This window comes from Podarcis gaigeae, assembly GCF_964106915.1.
Source record: "Podarcis gaigeae genome assembly, chromosome: 12".
Lineage (NCBI taxonomy): Eukaryota > Metazoa > Chordata > Lepidosauria > Squamata > Lacertidae > Podarcis > Podarcis gaigeae.
In genome coordinates this window covers 45827640-45841283 of record NC_139688.1, presented here as the reverse complement: position 1 = coordinate 45841283, position 13644 = coordinate 45827640, and the positions used below count along the sequence as shown (strand labels likewise).

Sequence of the window (13644 nt, the reverse complement as noted above, 5' to 3'; positions counted from 1 at the left end):
GGATGGCCAGGTCCAATCACCTGAGGCAGTTATCAGTTGTGGACTCCGCCAGAGGGGGCTCAGGCCCCAGCACCTACCCCAGGATGCTGGATGATTGACTCCAGCCTCACCAGCCCCATTTAACAATCCTAAGGTGCCCCATTGTTCTGAAATGTGGGGTGCTTACTCTTCTGACATGAGGATAATCCTTCATGATATGGGTCTAAACCGTCGTTCCCTGCTCAGATATGGTCTTACCTGACGTTTGTTATACTGGGGTGATTCTGCAGTGCTTCTGCAAGGCTTTGGCGCCTTCGTCTCCAACCTGATTGCCCCACATCCTGTCAAAAAGAAAAAGATGGGACATATTATTATTATTATTATTATTATTATTATTATTATTATTACCACCAGCGCTTTTTTCTTAATTTTTTTTTTTTAGGGATACTCTCATTTTGACTCAAGAAACAAATCGCCATTTTATAGTTCAAACTGGGGAAAATAAATACAGTGGTACCTCAGGTTACATACGCTTCAGGTTACAGACTCCGCTAACCCAGAAATAGTGCTTCAGGTTAAGAACTTTGCTTCAGGATGAGAACAGAAATCGGGGTCCGGCAGCGCGGCGGCAGCAGGAGGCCCCATTAGCTAAAGTGGTGCTTCAGGTTAAGAACAGTTTCAGGTTAAGAACGGACCTCTGGAACGAATTAAGTACTTAACCTGAGGTACCACTGTACAGTAAATGGACAAAGATTCGCAAAACGTTTAGGGGTATGTGTACCCCTGCGTCCCCCCAGAAAATAAGCACTGTTTATTACTATCGTCCACTGGTAGGTCTCAGGACAGGTTAGCTCAGCCGCCATTTTAACATGTGGGTTTTTTTTGGGGGGGGGGAACTATTGGGTTGTTGTTTTTATTTTTATTATGTATTTTGTGGTTTTATCTCTTGATTTTATTCTGTGAACTGCCCTGAGACCCCCGGGTATAGGGCGGTATATAAATTCAATAAATAATAAATAAATTAAATAAATTAAACTTGCATTAGCAATGGACAAAAAGAAAGAAAAAAGAGCGCCCTCTGAATCATTAAACTGTCACTAAAGTGTGCAGGATCCTTTGTGGGGGAGGGGGGAACCCCAATTATTAAAAACCATGAACAAAAGTGATCCAACTTACCCAATTTCATACATCGTTTTACTCTTCCGAATGGCATCAGCGAGACATTTCCCTCCCTCTGTGGTTATTCTGTTTGCTCCTATTCTGCAAAGAAATACCATGTGGGTAGGTTTTTTGATTTGCCAGAAATCAAGTCAACAATGCAATGGAATTCCTTCAGTGCCATTTTAGCTAGTGGTTTCTTTCTGCACTTCTAGAAAGAAAACCAGATTCACTTGTGTTTGCTGTTTTGTAACCGGAATGTCTCTCGTTGGAACGCCTATTAATGAATCAGTTCCAACAAAGGGATACTTCGCTGAATGCTTTACGAAACAACATAATAAGCAGATTAAAGAATTTTTGGTTGCCCAATTATCTGCCTTTGGGATCCTCATATTTAAATAACTGCATATTTTAAAACCTCCACAGGGCTAGAGATACTCTAAAGAAAATGTGAGTTAATTTAAGGTAAGACGGGAAACATGCAGGAGAAATGGTTTTGAGGAGATACGGAAGGTGTGTTTGTAGAATTTGTACTGTTTAAACAGAAAGGGCTCAAACTATCGCAAGAGGTGTTGAAATTTTGGGAGGCTGGTTAGTTTCAACAGAATGGTCACGGTGGTGGGGTGCATATTTTTCTTCTTTATGTATGATTATTACTTTGTCAAAATAAAATATAATAATAATAATAATAAAAATAATAATAATAATAATAAGCTACTGTGTACTCTTAAAAGGCCATCTTCAATATTTTATTTTTCATTCTCTTTCACTTCTATGCACCAGCCTCACAATCAGCTTTACGTAGTGTGTCCTTAACTGTTAGCCAATTAAAATGACAATCTGATTAAAATTGGCTATATACCATTTAGTAAATTTAAGTTACCATTAACCCTATTTAGGCGGACAACTGGCTATGACAAGAGAGAGATAGATCACTCAGAAGCAGAGAAGCAGAACTCTTTCTATGCTGCGAGAGGCGAGCTCCTACCCCTGAACTCTGCCAGCTGGTTGTTATGGGAACAACTGTTTAGAAACTGGTGTCTGAGGTTTGATTTTTATTTTCCTCTTCCCACCGTGTCCCCTTTTCCTTGTGTGCCGTGTCTTTTTAGAATGTAAACATGTGGGGGAGGCACTACCTTGTTTTGACTGCATGTAAGCTGCAAGCTGCCCTGGAAGCCTTTTCTGACTGAACAGCAGGGTACAAATGTCCTAAATGCATAATAATAATAATAATAATAATAATAATAATAATAATAGCTATCCATGCAGAAACATCACTCCATCTAAGAAAAATGATCTTTCCCGTATCTTTCAAGCTTTCTTTTTCTTTCTTTTTAAATTGTTTATTTGGTTTTCAAATCCAAGCTTTACAATCACATATCCAATATATAACGTAAAAACAAAATTCCAGGGAATCTCCTGGACTTCCCTCCTTCCCTTTGTGGGTCCTTTGGTTAACCATTTCCTCCTGCGTCTTTTATAATCATCCAAATCTTTTACATCTCCATTATCTCCAAAATTCACCATTAAACTACAAGTGTTATTCCAGCCCTGCTTGTATCTTTCAAGCTTTCGCTGCACCGAGAAACACGGTAGAAAGGGGGTGTTGGAAATACATACTTAACATATATGAGGCTTGGACATTCCTCAATGAGTCTTGCAACATATTTAGCTCCAACGTCGGTAATCTGGTTGTTGTACAAGCTGTGGGGCGGTGGGAGAAATAATAAAAAAAGGAACCGGTGTTTAGATTTGTAACTTTTTAACAACTAAACCACAGAGCCTAGGACTTGCTGATCAGAAGGTCGGCAGTTCAAATCCCCGTGACGGGGTGAGCTCCCGTTGCTCGGTCCCTGCTCCTGCCAACCTAATAGTTGTAAAGCACGTCAAAGTGCAAGTAGATAAATAGGTACCACTCCGGCGGGAAGGTAAACAGCGTTTCCGTGCGCTGCTCTGGTTTGCCAGAAGTGGCTTAGTCATGCTGGCCACATGACCCGGAAGCTGTACGCTGGCTCCCTCGGCCAATAAAGTGAGATGAGCGCCGCAACCCCAGAGTCGGTCACGACTGGACCTAATGGTCAGGGGTCCCTTTACCTTTGCTTTACCTAACAGCTACAAACCGGGTAGGGTTATTATATCAGATGCATGGGATCTGATTCCCTCCCCACAAAAAAATACCCCATTACCATTCATTTAGAGTCAGAGACCTGCTTATTTTGTACGAGAACCTGGTAAATTAACTGTGCAAAAGTTCAAGAAGGAGGTTTGCAGTTTGCTTTAAGGCTCCAGTTGCCTCAATTCTGCAAAGCATGTTCTGTACTGTTCTGTATGCGCATTGCTTGCTGGATGGGAAAATATGGATCCTTATCAGTTGCACATCTTTGGAGAGGCTTTGAATGGAATGCACATGCCAATGTCTATTATTCCAGTCTGCCAACACCCACTGCCTTCTTGTGCAATTCACGGAAAATTAACGCCATCTTTACCAGCACCTAGACCTGCCTTGGAGCCAGCGTGTGATAAGACAGAGAACTAAATCTTTCACTGCACAGCTGCAATACTGTGCCCACTCATTCAGGAACAAGACCCACTGACAACTGCAAGACGACCCAGACTGTACAGAAACTTATTCCTGTATGCGACTACAACGGCAAGAACGTCACTTGCCCCAAAATGGAAAGAAGAAGTCCCAGCCAAAGAAGAATGGATACAAAAACTTATGGAATACGCAGAAATGGCGAAACTTACCGGAAAAATTAGAAATCAAGAAAACAAACTTTGGTATAAAAGAAAGGAAGTGGTTTATGGAATATTTACGGACAAATTGTAAACAGATAAGAACATTGGCAGGATTTAAATTATTGAAATGTATAAACCTGAAAACCATAAATAAAATTTGTTTTTGTTTTTTAAAAAGACAACTGCAAGACTCGGTGGAAAATGAGTGGGAGCCGGATCCAAATGCCTTTCCTTTGGAAAGTTTTCCCCTGGGGCCAACACCGATGAGGGAGCGACAAGGCGATTTGGCGCAAGGCAGAGTCGCACATGAACACACGATGTTCACAAGGCTCCCTTCGGTCATCGGGACCAACCCTGAATGTGACAGCTATCCAAGCTCCTCATTCATACGTACCCCAAATAACTCACAATTCTGTACTTGGACATCTCGTCGTAAAGCACTCTGACTCCTTGGTCTGTGATCTGGTTAACACTTAACCTGAAAAAAATAAAAGGGGCAGGCAGGAGAAAATAAATGGCTCGTTGGGATACATCAGGGGGAAAAGTAGTTGGAGAATCCTCCTTTTAATAGGCACCAAAATGTGCTCTTTAGATTTTGCTGCAGCATCAAAGAAATAGAACAAAACATACGTTTAGAGAAGATTGGGAAATGTTTATTGAATATATGGGGAGGAATTGTGTACACTTGAAAACCTTGGCAGCCTTAAGATAAATTCAACAGTGTCAATAAGTTTTGATGGATGTAAGAATGGAATACTGAATGGTTTGGTTTACCTAAAATATGCAGGGATTTATGATATGCAAAATGAACCACGGAAAGAGAGGAAGGGAAGTCGTTGATATTTTACGGATGTTTAAATGAGTATTCTAAATTGTAAAACAGAAAATTTAATAAAAATTGTTAAAAACAACTCCATGGAAACCGGGGTGGGAAGTTGACAAAAGTAAGAGAAAAGACGAAACTGGGTTTTGACTGCGTATGTTGAAACTTAATAAAATATAAGTTTTTTTAAAAAAGGAAAGAGAAGAAAGGAAGAGAGCATGCTGAACCTTGCTGTTTGCTTCCCCTCCAACAAATCATGTTTTGTTAGCCCAGCAGTCTTATATAGTGGTACCTTGGTTTTTGAGCATAATCTGTTCCGGAAGACCGTTCGACTCCAGAAATGTTCGGCAACTGAGGCGCAGAGGGCAGTTTGCAAATTCAATAGAGAAAATGGGGGGGGGGGGCTCACCGGAAGCATTTACTTCTTCCGGTTTTTGGCGTTCGAAAACCGAAACGTTCGAAAACCAAGGTACCAAAACCGAGTACGTTTCCGAGCACAATTCATAGTGTTGGTGCTGACCTTTAAAGCCGTAAACGGCCTCGGTCCAGTATATCTGAAGGAGCGTCTCCACCCCCAACGTTCTACCCGGACACTGAGGTCCAGCACCAAGGGCCTTCTGGCGGTTCCCTCACTGCGAGAAGCCAAGTTACAGGGAACCAGGCAGAGGGCCTTCTCGGTAGTGGCGCCTTCCCTGTGGAACGCCCTCCCACCAGATGTCAAAGAGAACAACAACTACCAGACTTTTAGAAGACATCTGAAGGCAGCCCTGTTTAGGGAAGTTTTTAATGTTTGATGTACTACAGTATTTTAATTTTTTTGGAAGCCGCCCAGAGTGGCTGGGTAGAAATAATAATAATAATAATAATAATAATAATAATAATAATAATAATGTTATCAGAGATGGGCTGATGACCTTTGAGAGCAGTCAACAAGCCCAGGAACTTACCGAAGTACTGCCAGCCTACTGAAACAAGGCATCAGCTGCTTTATCCCGTAATCGTTGATGTTGTTGTTGTCCAAGTCCAGGGCCAGGCGCTTCCGGAAATGATGCATGGTGAATGAGATGGCGCTGCAGTCGGCAGAGTAGACGTTGCAGTAGGTGAGCTTGATGTAGTTGGCGCCCATGCCCTTGGCCACCCCCATGCCTACCTTCTCGTTCTGAGTCTCGTAGATGCACCTCAACATCCATACGAAATTGGGCATCACTTGAATCTGCCGGTATTCCTTCAGCCTCGCCCGGGTTAGCCCCTTCAGGTGGGACTTCATGCTTTCAAAGAAATAGGTGAGGAGCACCTTCCTCTTCTTCTTGAGGGATGCAGGAGAAACCAAGTGCTGCAGGAGCTTCTGCTTCGACTTGGACAGCAAGCCACAGAGGAAGAGGTTGGTGAAGTGGAAGTGTTCGTTGTTCCGGAAAGGGTCCTCTCCCGTCGGGTGGTGCTTCTTCAGCCAACCGATCGGGAAGCAAGAACGCAGGGTGGCGTCCGAGGTGGAGCATTCGGCAAAAAAACGGAGCAGATCTTTGGCGCTCACCTTCTCGTCGGTGACCAGGTGCAAAGCGGTGAAGAAGGACTGCAAGGTCAAGTGCAGGAACTCGTAGGAAACTTGGTCTCCGCGGCCACCGTAGTCGGGAACTGCCCTGAGGAAACCAAGCTGCAGCTCCTGCTCGGAGAGGTTGGCGAGGACTTCCTCTTGGTCAAAGACAAAGAGAGATTTCTGCATCGCCGTGTGAGCCACTCTGCTCAGAGCAAACAGCGTCTCTTTGTTGGACCTGTAGGTCTCCACTTGGCTCCTGTTGTTCTTCTTCAGCAAGCTGGTCTTCTGGATTCGGTTGAGGTGGACTTCGGTCATGAGCAAGAAAATATCGGTCAAGGTCACGGTGAAATCCGGGAGCTCGTGGCTGTCGAAGGCCGAGTGGAAGTGGTCAAAGCATTTGAAGATAATCCAACAGAACAAAGGCACTAAGCAGAGACTGCTCAGATTTGGGTTGGCTTCCAGTTGGTTCAGGACTAAGGTCCTGCACCCTTCATCTTTGAAGAACATTTTCGTGTATTCTTTCAGGTTACTGCTGGAAAACCCTCGGAGATGTACCTTCTTCCGGACAATGTTCCGATGAACATCCGTCCCTGTCCTGGCAGTCAGGACTTTCTGAGATCCCTTCAGAAGTTTCCCGCTGAGGAGACCCACCAGCAAAGCCAGCGGGTGGATCGATTCAGTGGGGGAGCAGATCTCTGGAACGCTGTTGAGGTCAAAGTCAGAATGGATCTCATCAAAGCCGTCGAAGGTGAACAGAACCGTGTGAGGGAACTTCACGATGAAGTCAAAGACCTCTTCAGGGTCCTGGTCTGGGAAACAGTTGTACTTGAACAGGAGGTCTTTCAAACATATGGCTTCATCCTGTTTGAAGCAGCTGAACATCCGGCATCGGAAACGAAAGAAGAATTTGGCCCCTACGTCGAGTTTGTCCTTGGACCAGAGGTTCTGCATCTTTTGCAAGAGAATGGACTTCCCAATCCCTGCATCACCAAAGATATAGATCACCTCTCCAGCTTCATTGATCAGACCAACGTTGACGTCCAGCAGGTCCTCCAAGCTATTCACGTTGCTGAGTTTCTCGTTGTTGTCCTTGATAAACTCCATGATGTTGGAGGAATAAATCTCCTCAAGCAACATGTCCTCCTTCTGGGCATACGACATGATGAACTTTGTGTCTCGGCCCAATTCATCTTTAAGTTTCTGACGGTACCTGCTAACTAAAGGTAGCATTGGTTATGACAAAGAGAAATTCTAGCACAGGAGAGCCAGCATGAAGAGATACGTCATACAAAACCATTACACAAAAAAAGCAGAGAGTCAGTGTGGGGTAGTGGTTAGATGATGGACTAGGACCTGGGAGATCAGGGTTCGAATCTCCGCTCAGCCATAAAATTCACTGTGTGACCTTGGGCCCGTCACTCACTCTCAGCCTAACCCACCTTAGTGTTGTAATGCACAGGGGGAGAATTCTGTATCTTGAGCTCTTTGGGGGAAAGTTGGAATATAAATGTAACAACCACCACAATTCTGCTGGATTCTAGAAGGGTTTGGGCTTGTGTTTGCCTACAGCAGTGGTGTCCAAACTTTTTTCAAAGAGGGCCAGATTTGATGAAGTGAAGGGCCAACCTGGGAAACTACAACTAATCCAAAATGCGGCAGCTAGACTGGTGACTTGGAGTCCTGAAAGACCTACATTGGCTCCCAGTACGTTTCCAAGCACAATTCAAAGTGTCAGTGCTGACCTTTAAAGCCCTAAACGGCCTCAGCCCAGGATACCTGAAGGAGTGTCTCTACTCCCATCGTTTTGCCCGGACACTGAGGTCCAGCTCCAAGGGCCTTCTGGCAGTTCCCTCCCTGCAAGAAGTGAGGTTACAGGGAACCAGGCAGAGGGCCTTCTCGGTAGTGGCACCCGCCCTGTGAAACACCCTCCCATCAGATGTCAAAGACATAAACACCTATCTGACTTTTATAGACATCTGAAGGCAGCCCTGTTTAGGGAAGTCTTTGTTTGATATTTTATCCTGTTTTTAATATTTTGCTGGGAGCTGCCCAGAGTAGCTGGAGAAACCCAGCCAGATGGGCAAGGTATAAATAATAAGTTATATGATGATGATGATTATTATTATTATTATTACAAGCGGATTTGAGGAGGCTGCATCAGATACTCTGCTAGAGCTCCTACGTTTCATGCACAGAGGAACAAGCCACCAGTTTCAGGCTGGGTAAATGCAAAATGCAGGATGCAATCTGCACATGCAGTCCGTTTATAGGAAGCGTACCCTGAGAAACTCACCCTGCTAACCTTTATTATTTATTTCTCCTGGAAAAAGTGTTTCACCAACATTGAAGCAATGAATGATGGGATTACCCAGACAAGCTTTTTCTATCGGGAATGAAAATCTTCTAAAAGCAGGCATCCTACCTGGGTCGGTATTTTCAACGGGCTTATTACCAACGACCTCTGAAGGGCGAAACCCAATCTCTTCTAGCCACGGCTGAAGCTCATAATAAGCATCTGCTACTTGCTGCAGGATATAGACGCAGTATTCCGCCACTTCTTCTCCTTTGCTCTGCGCGAGATCCAAAATTTTGCGGACCTGTGGAAAGATCGCACGAGACGTCAAAGATCTACAGAGGGAGCGGATTGATAGGTAGAGTACTCTCAAGCGCTCTAGAGTCAATTGCGGTTGTGGGGCAACACATCATCTGCCTTCTTCTTTGCAGAACCAAGAACAACATCCCAATGTTGCATTTTTTTTCCTGCATGCATGGTTTTTAATGGAGCTGAGGCTACACCACCACGTCATGCTAAATGCCAATCGCACCAGTTGCGAGTAGAGGGACACTATCTGGCGTGACACAACAGCAGGCATCATTCAACATGTTACTGTCAGGAGCTCAGCCTACACTCGAGTAGGACCCTGGCAGAGACACAGGCCTGACTGGCGTGTTCTCTCCCTCCTGGTTGATCGTTCGGGAGCTTCAAAAGCTTTCTTCTGCCTGAACATCACAGCGACTGATGCCAACAGACACCGGCACACTTAGGGATCCGCAGAGTCTTCACAGCTTGCGTAACAGACCTCAGCAGCTCAGCATTTTGGCTAATCTACTTTATTTACATATAAACACACACGGAGCACTGCAACATGGCTCCCCCTCTCTCTAGCATCAGACAGCAAAGAGAAAGAACAAAGGACAATAGTCCCACATCATGGCACACAGTAACACAAACATCCTGCCTCCGTAACTTCCCACTTTGTGGAGTCAAAACATACACCGTCATGTGATAGACAACAATCCCATGACTGCAATCATGGAGCAGGAATTCTAACAGTCCTTTCCTCCAAGTTTCCCCTGTCTCTTCACTTTCTCTCACGACTGCATTTCTTGCCTCACCCCTATTCATGACCACAATGCCAAGCAACACCTATCAGTTCTTATTGTCTATCACATGATGGTCTATGTTTTGACTCCACAGAGTGTACCACTGTACTTCAGATATATGTTGAACTGGATGCGGGTGGTGCTGTGGTCTAAACCACAGAGCCTAGGGCTTGCCGATCAGAAGGTCGGCAGTTTGAATCCCTGCGACGGGGTGAGCTCCCGTTGCTCGGTCCCAGCTCCTGCCAAGCTAGCAGTTCGAAAGCACGTCAAGTGCAAGTAGATAAATAGGTATTGCTCCGGTGGGAAGGTAAACTACGTTTCCGTGTGCTGCTCTGGTTCGCCAGAAGCGGCTTAGTCATGCTGGCCACATGACCTGGAAGCTGTCTGCGGACAAACGCTGGCTCCTCTGCCTATAGAGCGAGATGAGCACCACAACCCCAGAGTCATCCGCGACTGGACCTAATGGTCAGGGGTTCCTTTACCTTTACCTTTATCCTTTGACGTAAGGTTTGGCCTGTTTCTCCAATATAGAGAGCTTGTAGGGCAATGTTGATATTTGATGGCATGCACAATGTTAGAAGATGAGCGATTAAATAGTCCTGCACATGAAAGCTTATACCAATAACAAACTTAGTTGGTCTCTAAGGTGCTACTGGAAGGAATTTTAAAATTTTGTTTCGACTACAGCAGACCAACATGGCTACCTACCTGTAACTAAAACTATGGAAGGCATGAATACATTTCCACAAACACAGCAGGAGTCATTTTGAGCCTTGAGAATTGGCACCTTGAAGAATCTCCGAGTACACAAAACACCCTGACCAACCACAGTGAGGGAATGAAATTTCAAATGTTGAATAACTGGTTCCTTAAGCCCATCAGCCAGAGGCTGCAGAAAACTAACAATTATTAACTGGAGAAACAGAATTAACTCCCGAGGCTGGAGGAAGGGTCAGTTATGGCCAGAAGTACAGGTTTTCTCTCCCTTACATTATAATGTTTTATAATGTTGTACTGTTTTAGTGTTGTTAGCTGCCCTGAGCCCGGCTTCGGCTGGGGAGGGCAGGATATAAATAAAATTTATTATTATTATTATTATTACTGTTTAGGAAAAAAAACCCACATAAAGCATCTTTGTCTTACTGGAATGTTGGCAAGAGGAGACTATTATTCGCATGGGCTATGGCTCAATTGGGGCAAATGAGCCCAGAACCAAAACAGCGAAAAGTCCAGGGTCCACATGAATACAGGCCCTTCTCACTTTTTGTACTGATCTTAGTATGTTGTGGGACACGGGTGGCCCTGTGGGTTAAGCCATAGAGCCTAGGACTTGCCAATCAGAAGGTCGGCGGTTCAAATCCCCATGACGGGGTGAGCTCCCGTTACTCGGTCCCTGCTCCTGCCAATCTTGCAGTTCAAAAGCACGTCAAAGTGCAAGTAGATAAATAGGTACCACTCCAGCGGGAAGGTAAACGGCATTTCCGTGCGCTGCTCTGGTTCGCCAGAAGCGGCTCAGTCATGCTGGCCACATGACCCGGAAGCTGTACGCTGGCTCCCTCGGCCAGTAAAGCGAGATGAGCGCCGCAACCCCAGAGTTGGTCACGACTGGACCTAATGGTCAGGGGTCCCTTTATCTTTTAGTATGTTGTACTACAGAGACGAGGAAACTTTTTTGGCTCCATGGGCCAGATCTTTATCAGGATTGGCCTCGTGGTCAAAACCTGCTGTGCCACATGATGTCACTGTGATGTCATGTGGTTGTCAGGTTGATTGCCACGCCCACCTGTCCGAATCCTTTGTGGGCTTCCCGGGCGCTCGGCCGCCACTGGGGGAAGTCAGACAGAAGCAGGCATCCTTTATTTTGCTTCATGGAGGATAGACAAAGAGGAGACGTCCTCTCCTCCTTCCCAACACAGCAGAAATTGACAGCAGAGAAGCGGGAACAAAGCAATAGGAGGAAGCCTTTGCAGTCGTCCCCCTGATTTTCCACCCCCCAATGTCAGAGGTGCAAAGGGGAAACTTAGGGAGGAGTGCAGAGGGCTTGAAAAGAGCAGTGCTGGGGTGAAGATGAATCATCGTTTAACCCAGGGGGCAGCAAACCTTTTCAGCAGGGGGCCAGTCCACTGTCCCTCAGACCTTGTGGGGGGCCGGAAAATATTTGGGGGAGAAAAATGAACGAATTCCTATGCCCCACAAATAACCCAGAGATGCATAATAATAATAATAATAATAATAATAATAATAATAATAATAAAAAACATTATTTATACTTCGCCCTCCCCGGCCAGAGCCGGGCTCAGGGTGGCGAACACCAATAAGATCACAGTAAAAACATAATAGGGGGGAAAGGGGAGGAGAGAAAAAAACCCAATTTAAAATACAGGTTAAAATGCAGTTTAAAATGCAGCCTCATTTTAAAGTTGCTGATAAATCAAGACCATAAGGGAAGGGAAACATAAGGGTCAGACTGAGTTCAAACCAAAGGCCAGGCGGAACAGCTCTGTCTTGCAGGCCCTGCGGAAAGATGTCAAGTCCCACAGGGCCCTAGTTTCTTGTGACAGAGCGTTCCACCACGTCGGGGCCAGTGCTGAAAAGGCCCTGGCCCTAGTTGAGACTAATCTAACCTTCTTGAGGCTTGGGACCTCCAAAGTGTTGTTATTTGTAGACCTTAAGGTCCTCCGCGGGGCATACCAGGAGAGGTGGTCCCGTAGGTACGTGGGTCCTAGGCCACATTTTAAATAAAAGGACACATTCTACTCATGTCAAAACACCAGGCAGGCCCCACAAATAACACTGGGAGGGGCCAGATTGAGAAGGCGATTGGGCCGCATCCGGCCCCCGGGCCTTAGCTTGCCTACCCCGGTCTAACCTCTCTGCTGGCAAATCTGAACGAACGCTCACAGAATAGTCAACCTCCTCTAACCTCCTTGCCATCAAATCCAAATACAGTGGTACCTTGGGTTAAGTACTTAATTCGTTCCGGAGGTCCGTTCTTAACCTGAAACTGTTCTTAACCTGAAGCACCACTTTAGCTAATGGGGCCTCCTGCTGCTGCTGCGCTGCCGGAGCCTGATTTCTGTTTTCATCCTGAAGCAAAGTTCTTAACCCAAGGTACTATTTCTGGGTTAGCGGAGACCGTAACCTGAAGCGTATGTAACCCAAGGTACCACTGTAGAAGTCTGAAATGGATGCAGATACCTTGTCCGCTTGCGTAGGATATTGCGCTGCAATCTCAGCATCCTCGGTAGAGAAGTATTCATTCTTGATCAAGTTGTCAATCAAACACTGGGTATTACGGACTTTGCCAACCAGCAGCTCTCGGTGGACTTTCAGCAAATTAACGAAGGACGGAGGACGGGCCGCCAAAGGGCCTTGTTGAAGAATCTCTCCATTACCAGGGGGCTGAGCTTCCATCGTGATGAGAATAAGAGGCTGCTTCTTCCAAACTCATCTTTGGAAAACGGCAGAGGTGTGATGTAAAGTCGCCCTGGCAGCTGGCTCCATGCAAGAGGAACGATTCTGCTCGGCTTTGCTGGATCTGCAAAGAGAGGAGAACGCAAACATCCATTAAGCTGTAGGGCAACTCTGAGGAAATGTCACGGAGTCACAGGCACTAATTGGAAATTGTGGTTTCATTATTGGTTTTTATTTATTAAGTCTGGATACCACCCTCCGCTTGTAGATCTCAGGGCAGTTCGCGACATGAAATCACAATATTAATAAAGACAAAATACATAACACAAATAAGAACAAAAGCTTTCCTATATCTTTCGGATTATCTACAATTTTCTCTTCTATATTTACGTATTAAATTTTTATCTTGTTTCTTCTTTAGCTGCCATGCCAGCAATTTACCTGGTCTGTTAGCAAATCTGAAGTTTTTCCAGGAGATTCCTTGGAATCTTGTTTTTATGATTTATGGTTGATTTATCTCTGTAGCATTTTAAGTTGAAAAACCAAATGAATAAATTTATTTTAAAAAGAACAAAAGAACAAAAGCAAGCCAATAACCTTCCTCTCCCACAAC

At 45.1% G+C, this 13644-nt stretch overlaps 1 protein-coding gene across 1 annotated transcript in view; it reads right to left on the bottom strand.

The window, feature by feature from the left end:
• Window positions 1-13644, bottom strand: part of NOD1 (nucleotide binding oligomerization domain containing 1) — a 37069-nt gene that overhangs the window by 17019 nt on the left and 6406 nt on the right. The window contains 8 exon segments of the mRNA XM_083705603.1: window positions 238-280; window positions 283-320; window positions 1156-1239; window positions 2758-2841; window positions 4271-4354; window positions 5647-7450; window positions 8656-8830; window positions 12816-13155. Coding sequence (XP_083561729.1) covers window positions 238-280; window positions 283-320; window positions 1156-1239; window positions 2758-2841; window positions 4271-4354; window positions 5647-7450; window positions 8656-8830; window positions 12816-13031 — 2528 coding nt within the window. The 5' untranslated portion in view covers window positions 13032-13155.